This window comes from Sarcophilus harrisii, chromosome 2 (assembly GCF_902635505.1).
Source record: "Sarcophilus harrisii chromosome 2, mSarHar1.11, whole genome shotgun sequence".
NCBI classification, from domain to species: Eukaryota; Metazoa; Chordata; class Mammalia; order Dasyuromorphia; family Dasyuridae; genus Sarcophilus; species Sarcophilus harrisii.
Window position 1 is genome coordinate 438,797,160 of NC_045427.1, and position 26,530 is coordinate 438,823,689.

At 35.3% G+C, this 26,530-nt stretch overlaps 1 protein-coding gene across 1 annotated transcript in view; it reads right to left on the minus strand.

Annotated features, from left to right (window-relative positions):
* The window catches only part of ASTN2 (astrotactin 2), a 1,113,071-nt gene that overhangs the window by 364,346 nt on the left and 722,195 nt on the right, over nucleotides 1-26,530 (minus strand). The window contains exon 16 of the mRNA XM_031949426.1: nucleotides 16,827-17,006. Within this exon, the coding sequence (XP_031805286.1) occupies nucleotides 16,827-17,006 (180 nt within the window). The remainder of the gene's footprint in view (nucleotides 1-16,826; nucleotides 17,007-26,530) is intronic.

Consider the following 26,530-nt stretch of genomic DNA (forward strand, 5'->3'; position numbering starts at 1 on the left):
CAATGACTAAGGGAGTAGCTATGAATACACATTTTGCTGCTGAAAATTTAATACAATATCCTTGACAGAAACATTCCCAATACTTTTCCACTTCCTATTAGCCCATCTATCATTGGGATACTTTGATATCCTTACACATTGTCCCTATGTTTTACTTAGTGTTTTGCTCCTTAAGTAACCTCAGCATGAAGTTATAGACCAAGGAAATGTGGGACTGGATTCAGGATGCTGTTTCAGCTACTCTTCTTTACTGCAAATGTACAGGCAGTATTGGTGCTTTCTTTCTATTCCTTTTCTATAGAGCATTTAAAATCCCAACTTTTAGCCACTTCTGTCCCAGGGAAAAATGTGGGAGAAAGCAAACCATGGACCTGACCAAAAGGATTCTCATTTTCTAGAAGGGAATGGATGGGAGCAAAGAGTGAAACAGTCATCAGGATACGAAACTTGATCTTTCTGTGGTTAGATTATCAGAGGGTTGGATTCATTTCAACTAATGGAAACTGAGAGTGTATCAGATATATCTCTATACACAAATTGAAATCATAAGGCAAAATAGAATCTTAAGTAAATATTTCAGGCAGCCATTCCTAAAATCCTTTCTGTCCCACATCTATGGGGGTAATCCAGAGCTTTCCTATGAAGACAATTCTATTTGACCCATTTTATAACTGAGTAAACTAGAGACCTAGAGAACCAAGCCACTTAGAGCTGACCAGCAATCTCAATACTTAAAGAAACATCCATGAATATTAATGCCATTAACTTTCCCTGCTGATGGCCATTATTAGCCTTTCTGTTTTTTTTGTTTGTAAATTCCCTTGAAAGCTGTTATTAACTTCTTATCTGTAGTGTGCTTTGAGATCACTGAATGAGCCCCTGGCTGAAAGTGCAAATTAGCATCTTTGTCAGGTTCTGGGGGAGGCTCAGAGACCACCACCCCCCCAAGACTTTAGACTCTACCCTTCAGTTTTTACTCTCTATGAGCTGGGTAACACTTCACTTTTAAGTGGCCATTAATTAGTACCAGATTAAAAGTGCAACTGCTTGAACATTACTTGGCCTTACCCATAGGAAAACTATAAGACATAAAGCAAGCTCATCCCACTGTGTGGTTAATGAATTGCCTCCCCACTGACTATCTGAGCATTTACTGGTGTGAATTGACCTGCTTTAACTCTTTTACTAGCCTTCACTGAACAGCCCCTCTTTTCCCTTTCTGTAAACTTAACCCCATCTTAGAGCTGTATGAGGGCTTCAGTCAGAAATCCAAGTAGAGGGATACACAGTAAGACAAGCTTATCCAGGGGCATGATTTCTTGCTATGAATTTCTAAGTAGATTATTAATGTAATTATCCTGTTTGTATATATATAGTCTTTAAAACGGGGATTTTTGAACTGAAATCCACTCCTGTCTGGATAGATTAACAGGGAGTCCATGAAATTGAATGGGGAAAAATACATTTTTTATTTCAGTATAATTGGTTTCCTTTGCAATCCTATGATTTTATTTTGTACGTTTTAAAATACTATTACTATAAAGGCGACCATCTTACACATAAAAAGGTTAAGAATATTTAACTTAAAGTTAAATTTATGCTTCTATGAAGAAAGGATGCTAATTTATTAAATCAGTAAGAAAGACTCACTAAGGAGATAGTAAGGATTCTGCTTAGAAAATGGAAGCATTTTTAGAACTGGGAAGGATTTTAGAGCTCAGCAAGGCCAGTGCCCAAACTGACAGAAGAAAATAGCCTAGAAAGAAAGTGACTTGCTTAAGGTTGCACAGCTAATAAGCAATAAAGATAAAAGTAGCTCCCCAGGTCTCAGAAAGACAAATCCTTAAACAGTTTAGACAGATCAAGAATGGACATTAATTAAAGTATTAATAGCTCGAAGCTCTCATTCTTATTCCCAGCACCATTTATGATGGTTGCGTAGCTATTCCACTAGAGAAGTGAGGAGAATGAAATTGAAGGGTTATTCCACCTCGACATAGGCTTTAAATTTACCTTCGACAATTATTAGTCCTATGATTTTGAAGTCATTTGCCTTCGTTTACTTTAACAAACTCTAGATTTGCTACTAAGTAACAGACAGGATATAACCTATTGCTAGAGGAAGCTTCCATCCTGAGGAAATCAGTTTCTAACATAGCACTTATATTTAGTTTTGTTTTACACTCTCACCTTTGATCCTCACGTTATCATCTCCGGAAAATAAATAAAGGAACTGGTTCAGAGACTCCAAAAAGTGATTTCCTAAAGTCACAATTAGTATCAAAGATATGACTAGAAACTAGATCTTCTAATTTATTCTAAGGTGAGAGTTCCATAAAACCAAATAGCCTCTCATCAAGTTCTTGTATAAAACTGATTGCTTTACAAAAATGTCCTAGGCTAGGTTAATGCTATTTTAGTCCAACACATTTTGATTAAGCAGTTTCTTTGTGCAAAGCTCTGCTCTAAGTTCCAATGGACAGAAGACTAAGATATTGTCCCCACTCTGGAGTTTATGATCTAGGCAGGAAGTTTAGCAACTATAATGCCAAGTAGCATATGATCATTATATTAAAAAAAATTCAAACATAATGCATTGGAACTTCATGGGAAGGAGAACATGGAGGAAGGCAGCTTTAAGGAAGAAAGAGGTTGGAAAGATGAAAAGAATTTTCAGCAGGCCCGAGAGAAGTGAATAAAAGCATAATCCCCAGCCAAGTAATTGATATAAAAGACAACCTCAAGAAAGGTTGGATTTCAAAGACTTGTTTGCAGGGCAGCAGGGATGTGAGGAAATGCAACAGTAAACTCAGCTGAGCTCAAACTCCTAATTTAAAAGGCTTGTGAGGGGGAAGTAAGGGCAGATTTAGAATTTGGCTACAGCTATGTATTCTATAGGAAAGCTTGAACATATTAAACCTGCAGATTAATTAATTGATTAAAATAATTAGGATATCTTTTTGAATTTTTGAAGAGGGTAAAAGAAGTCAAGGTAGAAAAGTTTTTTTTAAAAAAATCACTCAAGCTTGGGTTTCCAAATGGGGTTTATACATGGCTAGTTTAAAAGATACACACACATGCTCAAACACACATAAATGTATATAGGTATATGTATACATATACATGTACACATACACACAGCATACATGCATGTTCATTACCATTAGTTTAGAAACTAAAAATAGATTCTTATTCTATTTTATGTTCAATTCAGGTTATGCTTAGTAATTCCTAGTCAAAGTAAGCTAAAGTTATTTGGGAGATAAGGTTATTTTCATGTGGAAGGGCTGATGAAGTAAATACACATTTGAAATAAATTACTTATAAGATATCTCTTACCAACATGCATTATTGTGGGATGATAGGAAGAGCTGTGTACTTTGTTATCCGAACACTTAGGTTCAAATCCCAGTTCTGACACTTAATAGTTTTACAATACCATTCATATTTATATAATGTTTTGAAATTTATAAGGCAGTTTCTTTGCAAAAACTATGTTTAGCCAGCAGTCAAGTATTATTACCCCCCATTGTATAGATGAGGAAAACAGCTCAGATCAGGTGATTGTCCAAGGGATAGATAACTTTTTGTTGGGGGTGGTGGGAGCTGCCTTCTTGAAGAGGACCAATGGCATCACCAGACTTGGATTTCAAGTAAGGCAGAGCTGCAAAGTCATCAGCATCTCTCCTGCAAAGTTATCAAAGCCCAGTGGCAAGACAAAAGCCAAGAGAACTGATAATGGTTTGGTTTGTAGTGGGTGACCTTAGCCTTTCTAAATTAAAGTCTTTCCCAGGTGTGAGTTTGTTTGAGGCAATATCCATTCAATGACTGAAGTCTATGGAAGGGTATACAAAAATATATTAAGGCAACTTGTATATTAAGACAACTTGTATATTAAGGATCAGAGGCAGGATTTGAACTCAAGTGTCTCCTGGTTCCAAGTGAAGCCTCTTTCTACCTTCCATCATGAAAGGTGAGAAACTCTACACAGTGAGCACCAGTTTCCTTAATATTCCTCCCACCTTCCTCACAGAATTGTGAAGAATATACTTGGCATGAGTGCAGGCTCTCATATTAGTAGCTGGTTGCAACTTTATATGTAACACATGACCTAGTTACAATGGGAGCTCTAATTTAAGCGATTCTCATACTGTGACTGATGGTATTTGGAACTAATGGTAAATGGAAGGGAATGATGACATCATCCAATCACTTTTGGGGGATGGTGAGTCTTTGATGTGACACCCCCTTCTCTAAAGAATCTTGAAACAACTCGACCATACCTCATTGGCATCTCATTGTTCTCCTTTCAATGGACATGTTTCAGGTTTGTGGCATTTTTAGCAAGACAGAAATTTTGTCCAGGGTAATTTTCCACAATTTAGTTTTTCGCATATCATATCATAGCTGCCTTCAGCAGCTTGCTTCCTCAGCCCTTATCTATGCAATCAGTCCTTTACCTGAGGCCACCTTTAGGTTCTAGGTTACCTACACTTTGGGAATGCTTTCTGCTGCAACAGAAAGTTTATAAGAAGCTTCTTATTAGGTTAACTTTGCATTACATGCTTACTGCCATTTCAGCATTTCTTCCCATTTATAAGTTCTTTGTATTGGTTCTTATGAACTCAGCCCTTACATTTGCTTGAGTTTAAATCCTTTCATAGACACTAATTAGATATGAGACCATAAGAAAGTCATTTAGCCACTCAGTTTCAATTTTCCCATTATTCATATCCTTCAAGATGATGATGATAATGAAAATTGTTGCAAAAATTAAATGAGATAATATTTGCAAGCCCTATGTAATATATGTAAAACATACATAAATTATCACAAGACTTAAAGTACTGTATAAGCATTATTATCATTATCATTATTCCTGCCAGCCGACCTGGACCTCTGTCACTGTCCAATCTAACTCTTCTCTCACTCTTCTTTTTGGTTCTAATATTCTCAAATTCTTACCTTTCCACCAGTTTACAGAATGTGTCTTGTCTTACTCTATAATAAGGAATAACCTATTGCCTGATGAGCAGTTGTCCTTCTTTCCCTGACTCCCTTTGTACTTGTCCCACTCTGGAGTCATTTAGACTTCCAAGGAATTAGATGTGGGTAGGTGCTTCACTGAAGATCTTGTATTCCCTGTGGATCAAATGTTTCACTGAACTATACTGGTAGAATTCTTCCTTTGGTCCAGGAATTCCTAGGATCATAGAATCTGGAGCTGAAGATTCTTGGAGATTATTTTAGTTCAACCCTTTTATTTTACTTATGAGGAAACTGAGACCTAGAGAGAGCGTAAGTGCATTTACAAATCTGCTATGTACTACACATGTGATCCTAGGTACTATGAATCAGAGTTTAGAGATCAGCTAAGTTAAGATTACAGTAAGAGGAACTATTGGATTCCCTCAGGATATTTTGGCAAAGAATCTAAGCTCTAAAAGGTCTAATAATAACAGTTGACATTTATGTAGCATTTTGAGGTTTCCAAAGAGTGTTGCATATGTTCTCTCTTTCAATCATCACAACAACAATGTGAAGTAAATACCATAGTTGAGAAACTGGGACTCAGAAATATGTTTCCTTGATCACAAAGCTAGTTGAATATAAGAGGTGGGATTCTCAAACTTAGTTCTCTCAGTGCTCTTTCTATCATATTTCAGTGTCTTTTGGAGGTATTCAGTAGACTCCCAACTTAGGAAAATCCTATACAGTGAGGCCAATATAGTTGTAGTTGTATTTTCCAGGAACAGACACCCTCAGATAATATTAAGGAATTAGTTGTAAAATGCAGATTTGTGGGAGAGGAAATGGTTTGACTAGATGAAGACAGTAAGGGGGAGGGTAATGTATCTGGCCACCAATTTCTGGTTAGGAGTCCCTGGTGATGTAACATAAGATGTTAATTCATTCCTGAGAACTTAATTTTCTTTGCCATCCAGCCCTCCTTGCTGACCCATGTCCCCCAGGTGTCGTATAGGGTAAGAATGGTACAAAAATTGGAATCAGGAGGCCTGGGTTCAAATCTCAGCTTTGAGAAGAAACTTGGACAAGTATGGACAGGTCACTTTATTTATCTTGTGGCTCAATTTCCTTATTTATAAAAGTGGACAAATAATAATTGCAGTACTTATTTCTTAGGATTATAAAGAACTGACTTTATAGGTTAATATTATGTAAATCAGTCATTATTATGCCTTTCAACTTTAATAGTAACAAACTTTTATATAGCTCATTAAATTTTGCAAAGTATTTGAGGTCTATGATATAAGACAAATATTCTTATTTCTGTGATGTAGGTTAGGAAACCAAGACTGTGAGATTGAGTGATTTATCCACGATTATAGAAGGAGAAAGTGAATTTGAACCTGTCTTCTGTCTCCATTTTTACCATTTTATTTACAATGTCATGCTGTATCCATAAAGAGAAGTCTAAGGAAAACATCTAATTATTTGGGGTTCTGCTCAGGTCATTTAGATGTTTCTCACGACAGGTTTCCTAAGGGGACTTCTCTGTGAATACTACTTACACCTGAAGTATATTCCTCCTTCAGAGATGGATAACTTCTTATCCTCCATATATAATAAGGGTAACATGTGGAATAGGGAGGAAATTAAAGCTTAGGGATAGATATTATAAGATCATTTATTGGATCTAAATTTATATTTAGTCTAAGGTTTATTGATCTTTATTGTGTCCTGGCTTCCTTTGTAGTCCAATATGGTCTGGGGAACTCTTCTCAGAACAATGTTTTTAGGTGTATAATATAAAATACATGAGGTTACAAAGAAAACTAATTATATTGAAATATAGTCAAATGTTTTAAAAAATGTTTCCAGAACTTGAGAACTCCAAACACAGTCCAAACCTTTCATTTTACCTCATTCAAGAGGTGACATTGGGGTCTCAAAATTCTGCCACAAGAATATAAACCAAACCAGGATCTAGCAAACTGGAAAAGTCCCAGTGACAGACTGTGCATCTGTCATCCAAAGACCAGCCAAACTAAATTTGGAGCTGTTCATCAGTAGAAGGTTAGCTACTAAGTTATTAAGAGTTCCAGCCACTTCACCTGCCAGTGATCGTCTACAAAGTAACCATATAAGAAAAGCAACCTGTGTTAGTGGAAGGAGAATCCACATCTATGAGATCATAGAAGTTTTGAAATATTTAATTAGTAGTACTTATAATCGATAACAAAGACTAATTATAAATCTTTATTTCTTTCAAGCAACTTATGCCATTTTGTAGACATATTATTCCTCTCCATAACATGGTATCAAAGTGAAGAGGCAATGAAATCATTATTTTCATTTTACAGATTAGAAAAATGATACTTAAAGATGCTATGACTTTTCTAAGGACATTTCAGGGTAGAGTTTTTGGATTTTAAGAATTCACTAGCTATTCACTAGATGACAATGGTGATAACTCAATTATATAACATGTTAAGATTTTTTAAAAAAGTTTACAATTTAAAGATGATGATGTTAAACTAGCTATGGTTAGTACAGGATGTTCCAAAAGCCTTTGTACCTTAAAACTTAGTTTTAAGTTATTGGAACTATTTGTATAGTGTTTAAAAGTTAGAAAATGCTTTTGATAGACTTTATCAAATGATATTCTCTAGACATTCTTGAGACAGGAATCTAGAATACTATTGTCCCTACTTTCTGAATTAATAAACTGAAGTCAAGAAGTACAGTCCCAAATAGCTAATAAGTGGAGGTGTCAGGATCTAAACCTAAGCCTTGTTTTTTGTCTCTGAGTTCAGTCTTCTTTCTAGTCTAGTACAAGTGATTGAGTTCTTCTGACAGTCCCCTTCCCCTATACTCACAGCTGAATCTCTCAATTTTTTGGAGTTCGGTGAGCAGGAGGATAAACAATCTGCTTGTTCTCAATCTCTCAACCACACATTCAGTTCTTGTCTCTCACCCCTGAGAGGGAAGAAAACTTCCGACTCCCGTGGAACTAAAGGCCTCTTCCCTATGGAAAGGAGTATCTGCATGGGATGTTGGCGGGGGAGGAAACCGGCTGCTAGGAGATGGGCAGCTTGCCAACTAGTGGCCCTGCCAGCCATGAAAGCAGCCTGGCAAAGGAGCTGATTACTTTTTATAAGGTGGCATATACAGATTGTAAGATGCAGTGGATGGAATCTTTAAACTTACTCCTTATTAGAGAAATGAAAAAGACCAACAGAACATCAATTTGTAAGAGAGATGGAGGTGAGAGAAAGAACAAGACTAGAGTTGCAGGGGCCAGTACTAAGCCCCAACTGGAGTATTCCCCCTTTATCTGTATAGAAAGGAATTATAGAATACAGTTCTTCAAGGAATACCATATATTTGCATTCAAATGACTCTAAGCTTTGTTGGAGAGTCATTTAATGGGAATGGATTCTTACTAGTCATCTAATTAAATTCACCCATTATAGATCAGGGAGTCCAAGGAGTTAAAGTGACTTAGTGGGAACATTACTGACAGAGCAAGAATAACAGCCCTAATCCATTTCCTCATGGTATTTTAGGATTTTTAAGTTAGAAGACATCTTAGAGTCATCTAATTCCATCTCTTGATTTTATGGATAAGGAAACTGAGACACAGAAAGTTTCACCTTTTCTAGGATCACATGAGCAGACCTAGGATTTGAACTCATATATACTGAATCCACATTTATTACTCTTTCTACTGTAAGCATGTTTGATTTTTTTCTTTTAAAAAAGGACTGAGAAAAAGGATTACAGCAGAGAAATTCAAGATTACAGCATTTTGCACTGTTTTCAACTGAAGATCACTGAAGTAATGATAAAACATCTCTGAAATTACACTGTCAATCAGTACAAAGACAGGGTTCAATTTACAGAAACCTTCTATAGAATACATCTATTGTGTAAAGTGAAGTGTACCAGCCCATGTTCAGTCACACACAGGAAATTGGAATTCTTTATTTCCTGCCTGCTACAACTTGATATTCTCTCATAGCAGGATTCTCCAAATTGCTATGTGCAAGATGAATTTTGACACCTCAGAATCAAGATCAGAGCATCACAGAATGCTAGAACTGGCAGGGACCTGAGAGGCCAAATCCTTTTCACAGAGGAAGAAACAATCTCAGAGAAGGAAGAAAAGTAACTTACTTATGAACTCAAGTTTATAACTTTGTATTCAAAAGCAAATTTGGAACTCAGATCCTATGTCACCAAATTTCTAATAGAATGTTTCTACTTAATTGTATAAAGTCTTAGCTTCATTTTTATTTTTTTGTTGTTCAGTCAGTTCAGTTGTGTCCAACTCTTCATGATCCCATTTGGAATTAAGTTAAACATCTATCTATCTATCTATCTATCTATCTATCTATGTGTTATTCTGATTTTGCTTGGTCAGACTGTAGAGGGAACCCCAAAACTCTGAAAATCCTTAAAGGAGAAAACCTCCTTCAATTCTGCCTCAGTGAGGGGACTCCACCCCAAGCACAAACAGTTTCATCTTTATTATCTGGGTGGGGTCGGCTCAGTCCCAAAACCCATTGAATTCAATTCAAATTCTAGCCCTAGTTGAAACCCAGTGAGGAGCCAACCTGGGACTCTACCCACAAGCCCCCTTCAGCTTGCAGCCAAAACCCCCTATTATAAAAGAACCAAACTAAAACCATCTCTTTGCAGAGATTCCAAACATGCCAGCCCTATGCTTGGCACCTACAAGACCTTCTGCCCACTGGAATACTGTTTCCAGTGCCCTTTTCTCTTTACCCTCACCTATTTCTTTACTTTCAATTCCCATAATTAACCTCTTTTATCAATCTAGGTTTTCGGGTCTGTAAATTCCTGTACAGAGAACTGCTTGTGCTGCTAGAAGGGAGTTCCCCAGAACTCCCAACCCTTGCGCTGAATCCCAAGGGATGCAGGGGAGCCAAACCTACCCTGTACCCCAAACTTGCCACTAGACCTCATTTAACTCCCTGACCACCAGAAACTCTCATTTCATTTGGGCATCCCAAATCTAAACCTCATCAAGACTACATCTGGAGTAATGTATTCATTTCTAAAGGCCACATGGTATAGAAAAATTTTTGGCGAGCTAGACATCCTTCACAAAGCTCACCAACATGAGGTAATTCAAAAACAGACTATGAGAATCTTAGCATTCTAAAGAAACTTTGGAGGAGGATGTTTATGCTGGAAAAGTGAAGGCCTAGGGAGACATTATAATTGCTACCTGGAAGAGAGTTTAATCTTATTCTGTTTGGCACTAGGACTGGGCAGTCCTAGGATCAACAGGTGGAAGTAATAAACAAATTTTGACTTCTAAACAATTAGAGCTGTCCAAAAGCAAAAAAATTATAGCTCAGAAAGTTGTAACTTTTCCTTCATTTGAGGTGTTCAGGCAGAGGATAGAATTGTGTAAAAGGAATCCTTTTGAGAATATGGGCTAAACTAGATTCCTAACTCTGAAATTTCTGTAGTGAGCTATACTGAAGTGGACATTGGAACAGTGAATTCTTTGCCACTGGAAGTGTACATGCAGAAATTTGAAGGCAGTTGTTGGGGGTAGTATAGGATTCCCATTCAGGTGCCTCTATATCCTCTGAGCTCCTTTGTAAACTCTGAGATTCTATGATCCTGTGAAAATAACTACAGCCCTGACATATTTGGTTTGAGCTCTGTGATTATAATGATAACACGGCATAAAGGTCTTCAAAAGGTTAGCAAGATGACTAAACTTTGCAAAGGATGAGACCTTGTTTTGGGGGAATTCTTACTCTACCACATGCAGATATGTAAGATGTGCAAAAATACCAATACCATGCATGTATCTGCATATAATTTGCATACATTTTGCATATACCAACATAGTTTTTGCCGCATATTTTTTCAGATAACTTAAGTTTAAATTCTTATTGCTACCTGGAAGGTTATTAGTTGATTTATTTATCTTCTGTTCTTTCTTGCCCACTGACTCTCACGGACCCAGGTCCACTACATCAGAAATGTATAACACAGAGAGAAAAGAATCTAAGACATGATGTAAAACAAAACAAAAAACCCAAATATCACCTGAAACAATAAATTCCTGGCAAAGGTATGGGGGAAGAGATTGAGTTGAGTGATCAGTGGGCCAAGGATGTCTGCTTCCCTCAGTATTGTTCACCAACAAAGGAAGCTTTAATTTCATACATTATATTTCCTTAGCCCTCTCAAATCAAAAGAGGCCAAAGTCAGAATCAGTAAGGAAAATGACTGTTAGATTTGAAGATATAACCTAGAGCTCCTTAAAATTTGTGTATATGTGGTATGTCTGCATGTGTGTGTGTGTATGTACATATATATATATATGTATGTATGCCTCTGTGTGTGTTCTATATCCCTTTGACACCCTGGACCCTTTTCAGAATGTTTTTGAAAGCTTAAAGTAAAATACACAGGATCACAAAGGAAAACAATTATATTGAAATACAGTATGCTCCCTTTTCCATCAATATCTACCTACCTACCTGTCTGTCTGTCTAAACAATTTCCTCAATCATAGGTTAAGAACCCCTGACAAAAAGAATTCTCTGTTGTTCTTTATTAATAACATTTATGAGGAATGGACTGGGAAGTTCTGCATATGGGAACAATCTAAAATTGGGAATTTTTTTTTTCTATTTTCATCTAGGAGAAATGACAGTCTTGTGGGGGTATGTATGCTTAATTAATTATATACTGTACTGTCTTTTCCAGTTGCTGAAGAAGTTGGCTTTATCTATTGATCTTGTCTTAATCAACCATTAGATTATGCCAGACCCTCAACAAAAGTCATCTGTGTTTGTGTTCTATTTTTCAATTGCACAAGTTTTCTGAGAGAAACTACAAGATTGCAAGTCCTGGAAGTCAGAAATCCAAATTTGAGACCTGGCTGCCGTTTATTAGATGGTTGGTATCTGAGAAATCATTGTACTTTTCTGAGTCTTTTTTCTAAGTTATAAAACTCCTTGTTTTTCAAGGAGTATAATATCATCTACCTAATGTACTACTTAATATCCTGGATCTGTCCTAAAGAAGCATAGAGATAATGACTGTTAAAGTTTTTTTTTTTTAAAATCTAAAAATATCTATAAATATTGGCTATTATGGTGATGAAGATGATGGAGTCCCTTAACTTCCCTTATCCAAGATTCTTCATCTATAATAAGAACGGGTTGAATTAAATGATCCCCAATATCCCTTTCTGTTCTGAAATCTTTGCTACCATGACTGTCTTTCTAATTGTCATAACTTCTTCCACTTTCTCCCCCAGAACCTATCAAATGACCTTTTGTATGGAATAGGCACTTAATAAATGCTTGTTAAATGAATGAATGACTCCTAAAATAGCAAATTAGAATAATTTATATTCCTTTCTTGACCACCATCTAAAGCTTTATTTTCAAAATTCTTCCTGATTTGTCCTTAGCAGTTTAAATTTTTGATTTATCAGAACTAACCTTTGCTAGCAAAATAACTATATATCAGAAGTTCCAGAACTTAAACCTTTTCTAAGTCCAATTCACTGATCTTGAAACAGGACTTCCAGGAAAGTTTCTCAAAGTCAATGTCTCTCCTTGAAAGAAGAATTATGTTTTGCCCTTTCCTTTGCTTCTGTCCCAGTGCTGACTTTCAAACAGCCCTAACTTTGTCAACACTGGTTGGTGAATGTTCCATCCCACATGGAAAACTGCATTGCAATTCAAATGGAAATGCAGGATTTCATTCTTTGGGACAGACTTGGGAAATTATAAGAGAGATAAAATAATTTTTTAAAAGTAGTGACAGACATTTATTTGAAAAGATATGCAGCTGATTTTCTGGCTGGAGGCTCAAGAGTATGACAGAATGCTGCAGTAGAATGCTGTTTTGCAAAGAAATTATGAAGTACTCAGCTCTCTACAGTTTGAAAACAACAAGCACAAACACATACACACACACAAATGTAGAAACATTTGTCTCTGTCTCTCTATCTTTATCTAAGAGTTATCTCTTTCTTTTCTTTGCCCCACTCTGTTACCAAACGCCTCTTTTTTGCTTCTTTCTTATCCTTTGTCTCTCTTGCTTTTTGCCTTTGTCTTCTCATTCTCTTCTTAAACTTTTTCAAATGCAGCAATAAAATCTTTTGCAGACACCTGGCAGAACAAAGATCCTGGAACATTCTTCCACTGGAAAAATCTTGATAATTACTTTCTCCAAAAGAAAGGAATTGAAACTTCAGAATACCCAAATAGTTGGTTAATTTGAGTGTATTCAGCCTCATCCTCTATCAGTAGTGAATATATGGTGTAGAAGGGCAAAAAAGGAGAACTCTTTATGTCCTTCTAATAGGTATGTACCAATTATATCACTGTGGAGGGTTTAAAGGTAGGTTAATGGTGTGGTTTTCATGAATCAGCAGTTGAAATTTAGAAGTACTGAGTAGAATGAGATCAATAGAAAGAAGTCTTCTTGGGGACTCAGTATCAACAAGATTAAGGGATTCAGACTTGGAAAGGACCTTAAAGATCATTTAATTCAACCTTATCATTTTATGAATGAGAAAACAGAATTCTAGATAGGTTTACCAATTTACATAGGTAAAGAATTCAAACTCAGGTTTTAACTCTAAATTCAGTGTTTTTGTATTCATAATTGCTAATGGGGACAGCATATATAGTCAAGCTAAGTTGTATAATCAGAATGATTTTTCTCCTGTGTCCCCAGATGCCACAAGCTTTTCACCTACCTTGGCCACTCACCCCAGAGGAAATCAGCTGATAATCTCATACATACTGATGGTTTGGGTCCTTTATATGCTACTCCTTCTGGGGATTTGAGTTTTTAAAAAAGTAGCTAAAAAAGAGGATAGTGTTTATTCAAAGGGATGAATTTGTAATGGTAAGACTTCACTCATTAGTGACAGGGAGAAAGGGATCATTTCAACAAGCTAGAGGAAGGAAGTCTGACAGATAATCAATCATTGATTACACTATATGTGTCAGGATTTGTCTTCATAGATTCATAGATACCCAACAACCAGATGGCACAATGGATAGCTCACTGCACTTAGGAAAACTCATCTTCTTGAGTTCAAATCTGGCCTCAGACACTTACTAGCTGTGTGATCCTGGGCAAGTCACTTAACAGTGTGCCTCACTTTCCTCATCTGAAAAATGACATCAAGAAGGAAATAGCAAATACTCCAATGTCTGCCAAGATAACCCCAAGTGTGGTCATAAAGAATATTTCCAATGTCTCTTCTAGCTCTTATTGTTCTTGTTCAGTTGTTTTCAATCATGTCTAGTTCTTCATGACTATTACAGAGGAAGAAACTAAGGCTTAGAAAGGACACTTGTCCAAGGTCACACAGGAAGTAACAGATCTCCTGATTATGACCAATGTTCTTTTTACTCTTTTCAGCCAAACTTATTCTCCTCAAATTGCTATCTTAAATTCAGGATTTACTTTTTCAAATTAAGATTCTTCTAAGAATGACTATGTGTGTTTGTAGGTAGAGGGAGTAGGGAGAAGAGAATTAGTGGTAGCAGTGTGATTAGAGAAGCACAGCAAAAGAGGTTAAGATAGCTAAAGAGGAGGAGGAAAAAAATCTAAGAAATGTCTCAGCCCTGAACAGGAGTGAGACAAATATGCTCTTGGATGGCTACAGTGATAACATAGTTTTTATAAACATAACCTAATTGTATTACTTCAAAGTCCTGAAGTTTATTGCCTTGTTTAATGATGTGTCTCGTTATTTATAGTGTAGCTCAATGAGTCTTCTATTGATTTAATACACTTCTTTAAAGACTGTCATTGTCACAGCTATAAAATGAAGCTATTCACAGACAGCTCAATTATGTGTCACACTTCTATAAACCTCTCCAAGTCACCCATAGCTTTCAGGGATGCAGGATATAGAGGATGGGGGGGGGGGCGCGGTAGGGAGAAGGAAAGGAGTGCCATTGACCTTGGGTAGGGAAAGATCTGATTTCAGGTAGTATCTGTTTCCAAAGGCCAATTCTGAGTGTGAATTGTTGGTGACTTAGTGTGTATAGGGGAAAAGAGGGAATTCTAGAGTTTTGAGATACAATGTTGAACTAAATCAGGCTAGGGACATTATTTATAATCCTCTCCTGGCTCCCACAAGCCATAGAAGAACTCTCCTTAGAGCTAATAATGACAACTCGTATATCTCTAGTAATTCTAAACTTAGAAAGCATCTTTCTCGTAATCCTTTAAGGCAGAAATGTTAGTTATTACGTCCATACTACAGATGAAGACACAGAGATAGTGATTTGTATAGTTATACAGTATCAGTTAAGATTTCAAGCCAGATCTTCCTTCATTCTGAGTCTGGTATTCTTTCCATTATGTTAATAATTATCTGCTTTTCCCATTAAATTGTAATCTTTTTGAGGGCAGGGACTAATTTTTGCTTTGTTTTGTATCCTGAGCACTTAGCACAGTGCCTGATACATAGTTGGTTTATTGACTGACTGAATTGTTATTAAATTCATTATTATAAAGTGACTACATTTTTCTAAGGTAACATCCCATAATTTATCTCATTTGCTTCAATTTTCTCACTTGTCCAATTCAACCTGCACATTTCACAGAAAATAATTTTCTTGATGTATAAATCTGACCCTGTGATTCTTCTACTTAAGCAATTCCAGTGGCTTCCCATTGCCTCTTGTATAAAATATTAAACTCCTCTATTCACCTTTTAAAGTCCTATACAACCTAGTTCCAACCTATCTTTTAAGCCTCTTATGCTTTAAAATCCTGTCAAACAATCCCTCCCTCTGTTCCTGACATAAGATATTGAATCTAATTTCCATGCTTTTACAGTGGTCATCCCTTTCCCTGAAAAGTCCTCTCTCTTTGCCTCATATGGAGTCCTTCTTCCTTTAAAGTGTAGCTACCATTGCTGACATTAGTAAAGACTTTCCTGATCTCCTTATATGCTAATATCCTTCCTCTCAAACAACCTTATACTTCCCTCCCTTGTGTATTTGTGTTCATTTGCATCTATTAAGTTTTTGCACACTTCTCTCCCCATCTGTGTGTATATAGTTATTTTTCATCTCAGTTTTTTCCTAAGGGAACTTAGGGGTATGTGTGTATGTGTGTGTGTGTGTGTGTGTGTGTGTGTGTGTGTGTGTGTGTGTGTGTAATAGAATTCAGAAGAGAAAGGTATCAATGAAATCCATTCTGCTACATCCACATAAAACCATGAGCAGAATTCAGATGAAATAGGAGAGTAGCATATATACATTAGAGAAGTTGCAAAGATGTTAGGACTAGATATCTTCTTTCTGGGGAGCCTAAGACAGAACTCAAAGCATGTTAGAATTGGTAATATTTCATCTAGATTAAGTTCTTCATTTTAGAGGTGAGAAAACAGACCCAGAGAAATTAAGTAAGCTTCCCAAATTAGACAGTTAATCAGTAGTAAGACATGAACTAGAAAAGAACTGGAAATCATTATACCTGTGCACAAACACATAAAAGAGTTGAATTGAGCAATATTAGAAGGCACCTAAGTGATCACCTACTACAAGTTCCTTGTTTTACAAATGAGAAAACTGAGGTCCAGAGAGAAAAAGTGACTTAGTTGAGGTCATACAGATGGGAAAGCAATGACTACTGTTCTTTCCTCTAAGCTACTTCTTCCCCCCTATCTTCCCCTTTCTCTAATCTTTTTTGGGGTCATATTTCCCCAAACTTATTTAAGTAAATGGGCCAGTAGGCTGTGGGAGAACACAAAGGCAACCCAGAAAGGAGCTCACATTCTCTTTTCCTGGACCCTGCCATATGTTCAGAGCTCACCTTACCTTTCTGATACTGGAGCCATAGTTGCTGTTGGACTTTCTTGCTGGGGAAGTGGATGATGCAGGTGAGTTCAGAGCCATACAAGGCTTCTGCAATATAGTGTGAGCCATAATGCTGGATAAAGGAGAGCAATTCTTCCCGGCTGCTCTCTTTGTCGAGAATCTTCAGGATGTTGGTGAATCCTGAACAAAGAGATGAGCACATAAGAGCAAACAGGTCAGAGCCAGTGGACCAGTGAGTGTTGGCTGTGAACAAATTAAGTTTCAGTAGACATTTACACTATTATCCCTATGAAAGACAGTAAATGAAAAAGATTTCACTCATTTTTTGTTACTGAAGGGGCATTAATTAAGCTTCTATTATATGCAGAGTAGCATGAAGCCATAAATGCCAGGAATAAAAAGGAGATAAGTTTAGATGCAATGGAAGTCTATCTCCTCAAAGAACTAGTAGGGAAATACTAATGTGCAAACACAGGTAATAAGCAATGTAAAACAATATGAAGCAACATGATTTAGTGGAAAGAGAGATGGATCGGAGCCTCAGGACCTGGGTTCAGATCTTTATTCTGCTACTTCCTACTTCCTACTCTTCTACTTCTAAATTCTATGAGGCTAAAAGTACATTTGAGTTTTAAAACAAAATATGAAATAGTGTTCAAAGATTAAGGTCATTACTGACTAATGGAAAGATGGCTGTGAATACTATCCTTATTCTCTCAGTCAACTTAGTGTAAGATCTCAGTCACATCTGACTTCTGCTTTTGTATCACTCACATATAGTAATTTATCACAGGCTACTAATCCTTCCTTGGGAATGTTTTCAGCATCCACGCTCTCCTCTTCATAAGCAATACTATCACCTTATAGTAATAACACCACAAATAATTTTCATTTTTTGGGCCCAGACATTCATGAATAAACATTTATTAAGCATCTACTCCATGGCAGACACTAAGCTAAATGTGACTTTTACTAGTATAATAAATTCCTGATTAGAAGATTCCTTTACCAATTCATATTGGAAATTCTTCTATGACTTATAATCTTGAGACTGACTTAGGATGCAGGGAAGTTAAATGACTCATCTAAGATCTTTTGTAAAATTTATTTTTATTTTTTTAAATGACAGCTTTTTATTTTCAAAATATATTCAAAGATTTTTTCAATATTCACTCTTGCAAAACCTTATATTCCAATTTTTTTTCTCCTTTCCTCCCTCCCCTAGGCAGAAATAATCCAATGTATGTTAAACATGCAATTCTTCTATAAATATTTTCACATTTATCATGCTGCACAAGAAAAATCAGATAAAAAAGGAAAAAAAAAGAAAAAGGAAACAAACAAGGAAACAACAAAAAAGGTGAAAATACTATTCTGTGATCCACATTCAGTTCCCACAGTCCTCTCTCTGGGTACAGATGGCTCTCTCCAACAAGTCTATTGGAATTGGCTTGAGTCACCTCATTGTTAAAAAGAGCCAATCTATCACAGTTGATTATCACATAATCTTGTTGCTGTGTACAATGATCTCCTGGTTCTACTCACTTCACTTAGCATCAGTGAAATCTCTCTGATTCAGTCTGAATCTGAAATCAGTCTGATAATTTTTTTTTAATAAAACAATAATATTTTATACCATTCATATACATAACTTGTTTAGCCGCTACAAAGTTTCTAGTTCCTTGCCAGTACAAAAAGGGTTGCTACAAACATTTTTGCACATGTGGGTCCTTTTTTCTTTCTTAATGGTCTTTTTGGGCCCATTAGAAACACTGCTGGGTCAAAGGGTATGCACAGTTTGATAGCCTTTTGAACATATTTCCAAATTGCTCTCAAGAATGGTTGGATAAGTTCACAATTCTACCAACAATGTATTAGTGTCCCAATTTCTGTGCTTCCCCTCCAACATTTATCATTATCTTTTCCTGTCATCTTAGTCAATCTGAGAGGTATGTAGTAGTACCCTGTAATTGTCTTAATTTGCATTTCTCTGATCAATAATGATTTGGAGCATTTTTTCATATGATCAGTGATGGTTTTAATTTCTTCATCTAGGAATTGTCTCTTCCTATCTTTTGATCATTTATCAAATGGAGAATAGCTTGTATTCTTATAAATTTGAGTTAATTCTCAATATATTTTAAAATGAATTATCAGAACCCTTGGATGTAAATTCCCTCCTCCCCAGTTTACTGCTTCCTTTCTAATCTTGTCTACATTGGTTTTGTTTGCACAAAAAACTTTTTAACTTAATATAATTAAAATTATCCATTTTGCATTTCATAAGGTACTCTATTTCTTCTTTGGTCATATGTTCTTTCCTTCTTCACAGATCTGAGAGGTAGACTATCCTTTGTTCTTCTAACTTACTTATAGTATCACTCTTTATGTCTAAATCATAAATCCATTTCGAACTTATTTTGGTATAGGGTATTAGGTATTGATCAATGCCCAGTTTCTGCCATATTATTTTCCAATTTTCCTGAAATTTTTATCAAATAGTGAATTCTTCTCCCAGAAGCTGAGGTCTTTGGATTTATCATACATTAGATTACTATAGTCATTAACTATTTTATCTTGTTAACCTACCCTAGCTCCACTGATCAACTACTCTATTTTTTAGCCAGTACCAAATGATTTTGATGACCGCTGCTTTATAATATAGTTTTAGGTCTGGTAAAACTGGGCTACTTTATTTGCATTTTTTCATGAATTCCCTTGAAATTCTTCACATTTTTTTCTTCCAGATGAACTGTATTATTATTTTTTCTAGCTCTGTAATTTCTTAGCAGTTTGATTGGTAAGGCATTGAATAAGTAGACTAATTTAGGTAGAACTGTCGTTTTTATTATATTAGCTCAGCCTAACCATGAGCATTTGATATTCTTCCAATTGATTAGATCTGACTTTATTTGTGGGAAAGTGTTTTGTAATTATGTTCATATAGTTCCTGACTTTGTCTTGGCAGGTATACTCCCAAGTATTTTATATTATCTACAATTATTTTAATTGGAATTTCTCCTTGTATTTTTTGCTGCCGGACTTTGTTGGTAACATATAGAAATGCTGATGATTTATGTGGATTTAATTTGCATCCTGCAACTTTGCTAAAGTTGTTATTGTTTCTAATAATTTTTTTTGTTGATTCTCTAAGATTATCTAAATATACCATCATATAATCTGCAAAGAGAGATAATTTTGTTTCCTCTTTACTTACTCTAATTCCTTTAATTTCTTTTTCTTTTCTTATTACTAAAGATAATATTTGTAATACAATATTGAATAGCTATAGTCATAGTGGGCAACCTTGTTTCACTTCTGATTTTACTGAGAATGCTTCTAATTTATCACTATTACATATGATTATTGGTGATGCTACTGATTTTTTTTTTTTTTTTTTTGAGGCAGTTGGGGTTAAATCACTTGCCCAGGATCACACAGCTAGGAAGGGTTAAGTGTCTACGGCCAGATTTAAACTCAGATCCTCCTGACTTCAGGGCCAGTGCTCTATTCACTGCAGCACCTAGAAGTCCCCCTCCTCCCTCCCCACACTGATCATTTTAAAGAAAACTCCATTTATTCTTATCAATATTTGCTAATATTGAACCTGTCCTGCATTCCTGGTATAAATCCTACATATTATGATGTATTATCCTGGTGATAACTTGCCGTAATCCCTTTGCTAATATTTTATTTAAGATTTTCACATTAATATTTTGCAATCAATTCATTAGGGAAATTGATTTACAATTTTCTTTCTCTGTTTTGACCCTACCTGGTTTAAATATCAGGACAATATGCCTTTTCCCCCTATTTTTCCAAATACTTTGCACAGTATTGGAGTTAATTGATCTTTAAATGTTTGGTAAAATTCACTTATAAATCTATCTGGCCCTGGAGATTTTTTTCTTAGGGAATTGATTAAAAGCTTGTTCAATTTCTTTTTCTAAAATGGGACTATTTAAGTAATTTATTTCTTCCTCTGTTAATATTTTTTAAGGATTCATTCATTTCATTTAGATTATCAGATTTATTGGCACCCAATTGGACAAAATAGCTCCTAATTATTGCTCTAATTTCTTCTCCATTGGTGTAATTTTCATCCTTTCATTTTTGATACTAGTTTTTATTTTTTTCCTTTCTCTAATAAAATTAACTAAAGGTTTATCTATTTTTTTTATAAAACCAAATTCAGTTTTATTTATTAGTTCAATAGTTTTCTTATTTTCAATTTTGTTAATTTCTCTTTATTTTTAGAATTTCATATTTGGTATTTAATTGAGGGGTTTAATTTGTTCCTTTGCTAGCTCTTTTTAGTTGAGTGCCCAATTAATTGATTTTCTCTTTTTCTGTTTTATGCAAGTAAACATCTAGAAATATAAAATTTCCCCTAAGAACTGCTTTGGCTGTATCCCATACATTTTGATATGCTATCTCATTATTGTCATTTTCTTGGTTGAGATTATCAATTGTGCCTATGAGTTGTTGTTTTACGCATTTATTCTTTAGGATTAGATTATTTAGTTTTCAATTAATTTTTGGAATATTTTTCCTGGCCTTTTATTTATTATTTATTACATGTATTTTTACTGCATTATGATCTGAAAAAGATGTATTCACTATTTCTGCCTTTATGCATTTGATTTTGAGGTTTTTATGCTCTAATGCATGGTAAATTTTTTGTGTAGGTTTCCTGTATCACTGAGAAAAAAGTTCATTCCTTTCTGTCCCCACTTGATTTTCTCCAAAAGTCTATCATATCTAACTTTTCTAAAATGCTATAACTTCTTTTACTTCTTTCTTATTTATTTTGTGGTTTGATTTATCTTTTTCTGCTAGAGTAAATGAGGTCCCCTACTAATATAGTTTTGCTATCTATTTCTTCTTGCAGCTAGCTCTCTTAACTTCTTTAGGAATTTGGATGCTTATTGATATTACTTCATGATCTATGATATCCATTAGTAAGATATAGTTTCCTTTCTTATCTCTTTTAACTGGATGTATTTTTGCTTTTGCTTGGCCTGAGATGAGGATCCCTATCCTTATTTTTTTTTACTTTAGCTGAAGCATAATAGCTTCTGCTCTAGCCTTGTACCTTTACTCTGTATCTATAAATCTGCTTTAAATGTGTTTCTTGTAAACAACATATTTGTAGGATTCTAGCTTTAATCCAGTCTGCTGTCCACTTCTGTTTTATGGGAGAGTTCATCCCATTCACATTCACAGTTAAAATTACTAACTTTCTTATCTAAGATCTTATAGCTAGTACATGTCAGATTTAAAGTGTTACTGACTTCAGACATCACCCTTTACTATGCTGTAATGCCTTTTGACTGGTATTTATGTGATGCTTTAAGGTTTTCAAAGGGCTATGTAATCCTCCTTCTCCTCTTGTATACATCTCCTCTTATTGTTACCCCTCATTTTATAGATGAGAAAGCAATTTCTCTATAGTCACATAGTTAATGTCACACCTCAAATTTGAACCATATCTTCCTGACTCCAGATGCAACACTCTATGCAGTATGCTGTTTCCTCTCATTACCTGACATGGTAACAACACTCTAATAGGTATCTTCGCCAAATATGTTCTATGATCTACTAACAGAGAAACCTTCCTCAGATGTCACTTTTATCACATCATTCCTCTGATCCCAAACCTTCTGTGTCTCCCCATGGCTGACAGAATAAAATCCTTATTTGTTACAGTGCTTTTCATGGTTCTCTACAATATGATTCTAACCTTTCTCCTAGTGACCAATCACATGGGCACTCTGTTCCAGCCATAGGAGGATAGGAATAGGACTATGCAGATGATTACATTGGTATAAGGTGCTCCTGCATGATGAAATTTCCTCTACTAATTCAAGTCCACAAACTCAGGTCTCTCCATCTTATAGTTTTAGGCCCAGTGAGAATTGAATAATTTTTTTTATGTGTTGATTTTTCCAGTCTCCCTTCCCCTTGCTCAAGACCTGACTGGAATTATCCCTCTCTTTACACCCAGTTGTTATCAATCAAAGTCTATTTCAAGTTCAGCACTTTGAGGAAAACTTTCCAAAATACTGTGCCTTAAAAAATAGCAAAAATGTAGAATTCAGCGTTGGATAATTATAATGCCCAAGCTTAACTCTAGAAAAGAAGTGAGAAGATACACTTCTTTCCACTTCTCATTGAAGGGATTAGGGTGAGGTAAGTGGTGATAGGATGGAGTGGGAAGGGAAGCAACTATGAATGTGATATATGGCATATACTTTCAAACACAGCTGTGTTGGTTTTCCTAAAAAGAAAATTAATTGTTGTTACCAAAAGAAATTTTTCCCCTTGAACTGATAAAACTCAGTATCTGTATCATCTGCTTATTACTTAATTATATATTGCCTTATGGTTTCTCTGGTAATATTGTCTTATATCATAACTTTTTGGCACAGAATTTAATGTTCCTCCTCTGGACAAGAATCATATTTCTTCAAGGATTGAAAACAAATTCCTTAATTTGTCTTTAAAGCATTTTTCAATCTGGCCCTAACCTCTCTTTCCAAGCTGATTATATACTACTTACCCTCACATATTTTACTTCTCCTTTAGGAAGTTAGATGCTATACCACTTGGTGCATACATGTTTTTTGACTTCACATATTTTACTAAGCTAACTTATTCCTTATTCCTATAATAAACTGCTGATTCCCATACAGGACATTTGATTTCCTATTCCTGTGACTTAGCACAGAGTGAATGTTAATTTTTCTTTCTCTTCTGAGATATGCCTCCATTGTTCTTAAGATGTTGCCTTTACAAAAAGGACTTTCTGCCTCCCTCAAATTATTTATTCTGAATATATTTGATATGTATACTTTTCTCCTGTTGATAGAATATAAATTACTTAAAGGCAGGGGTTTTTTTTTTTGTCTTTGTCTTTAAATCTTTAGTATCTGTCACATAGTATGGTGATTCATAAATTGAATGTGCACCTATCTTGTCTCCCTAACAAAACTGTAAACTCACTGAGATCAGGGATCACATATCTTATAATTTTTTGTATATCCTATAACATTCAATATGGTGCCATGTACAAAGTCTACACAAAGTATATATTGAATGAATAATAATAATAATGAAAAAATATTCCTGATACATAAATACTAAGTTCTCAAAGGATATGTCAATCAATCAATCAACATGGATTTATTAAGCTTCTATTTTGTTGACAATGTGCCAGTGCAACTGATATAAAGAAAGGGAAAATTACCATCTCTGACCTCAAGAAGTTCATATTTCAATGAAGAAGATGGCTTGCAAATAACACTGTATCTACAAGATAGATACATATGAATATAAGGTAATTTCAGAAGGAAGGCATTATCAGTAAAGAGATACGTAAAGTCCTCTTGCAGAAGGTGGGTTGAAGTAAGCCAGACAAGTTTTCAGGTGGAATTAAGGAAGGAAACCATTCCAGGCATTGGAAGTAGACAGTACAAAGGCCCCAAGTCAGTAGATGGAGTGTCTTAAATGAAGAACAGCAATTTAGCTGGTTTAGCTATATTGCAGATTGTGAGGGAAGAAGTTAGGTGTGAGAAGATTAGAGAAGTAAGAAAGAACTAAGTTGTGAATGCTTTGAAATGTCAAACGAAGAAGTCTATATTTAATTCTAAAAGTGGTAGAGATTCACTTGAGTTTGTTGAGTAGGGGGATGAAGGGACATAACTACAAGGCAGGAAGGTCAATTTGACAGATGAATGAAGGATTGATTGGAGTGGGGAAAGACATGAAGAAGGGAAAGCAATTTTAAGGCTATTACAGTAAACCAGCAAAGAGGTGATGAGTTACTGGCAGTTTCTACCAAACTGGAAAGATATTTAGTTTTGGCCCAGAGAAAGAATCAGCTTAGATGAGTTCAGAGAGGTTTAGCCTTTAGGTAATGAATTTTTTCACTCACAGCATCTTACAAAGATCATCTACTATGGTGGTCATTGTTAGTCGGAGTAATATGCCAGTGAAATCAAAGAGCCTTGAAATAAATATAAAAGGCCACATTGAAGTTTTTCATTAAATACCAACTCCCTTCATACATTTTGCATAGGATTCAATTTACAAATATTTGATTTACACAGCACTTTTCAGGGAGCAAACTATTAATTAATTAAAGTAAGTTGTGCCTGTATGACTCTAACAGAAATGGAGCAATATAATTTTCAAGCTTAGCTTGAAGGAAACTTGGAATATAGGGAGAAGGAAAACACCCATCTTAAGGAAAAGACAACTAATATACAGCCCTCTCTGTCAACTGACATTACATCAATTAATTCACATCATTAAGTAATTAATATGGCTATGTTTAAAAGATTATTGATTGTGTTAAAAATCAAGAGCAATAATGCTGATTCATAATACATCACTTTTAGCTGGTGAGACAATATTTTGCAGCCATAAATGAGTAAAGCTGTCCATTTTAAGAACACAGTAGCAAGTATAACTGATCTCATTATATTAATGGACAGAGGCAGGTAGGAATAAGGGGATTTATTCAAGAAATTAAACCACCAAACTGGGGTTAGGACAATAAAGTATTCTAACACATAGTTTTCTTTTATACCTATCAGCAACAGGGATATTAATATGCCTTGCTGTCAGTTGTTCTTAACTTAGGGGCTGTAAAATGCTTGTCTGTGAACTTGATTGGGAAAAATATTCATTTTTATTTTCACTAACATCGTACTGAAATTTATGTTTCCTCTAATTATTTAAATAGCTTTTTTTTTTCCCTGAGGAGTTCAATGACTTTAGTAGACTAACAAAGGGAAAGGGGTCTGTGACACATAATGGATTAAGAACTTAATGCCCTGTGTGAAACACACTTCAGTGAAAAGAAATGTTGCAAGAACAGTTGCTATATAGAAAAAGGACAAGGCAAGAAATTGGCCTGGCACTCTCAGGGGATCCACTTTGACACTTTAGAAGACTTTAGATAACATTCATCTCTGACTCTCTTGACTTGTTATCTGAACTATGAAATCTCAAATATTTTAACGTGTTATGTAAAGTAACTTCTTCTTTACATGTATGTCTTGTCTCTCCAACTGGAAGGCATCGAGTTAGAGATAATGAATTAATATTTCCTTTTCATCCTCATAAGTTCAGAGAATTGATGGATCTTTTGGTTGATTGGCTGACTAAACTAACTTTCTTGGTTGGAACACATAGTCCAAGGCTGCTCATTACAAGAAGACAAGGGTCCACCTTTGTATAAAATGGGAAGATGATCTCATATTTGCTGCATTTGACTATTCAACTATAGACTATACACAAGGAAATTTGGGAGGAAAGTTCATATTTCTCTGCCTGCCATTTAAGGCTTATCACATGAGATAATACCTCACTTATTTCTCCCTCTTTCATGTACTCTGTATTCTCAGAAAACCTGATTATTCTGCCCTAAGAACACAAATTACTCTCATTACTTTTGCTTACACACACATGTACATACACAAATTATATTGCTGCCTCACAAAATTTCATATATGTATTTTATATATACATATTAAATTATCGCTATTTGGAATTATATTCCATCCCCTTCTTTATCAATTAAATTCATACTCAACCTTTGAAGATCAATTCAATTCAAACCAATTTGAATATCACTTTCTCAAATGGTCTCATTTCTATAATGAACTGTTATAGAATATTATGTATTATAGTTGTCA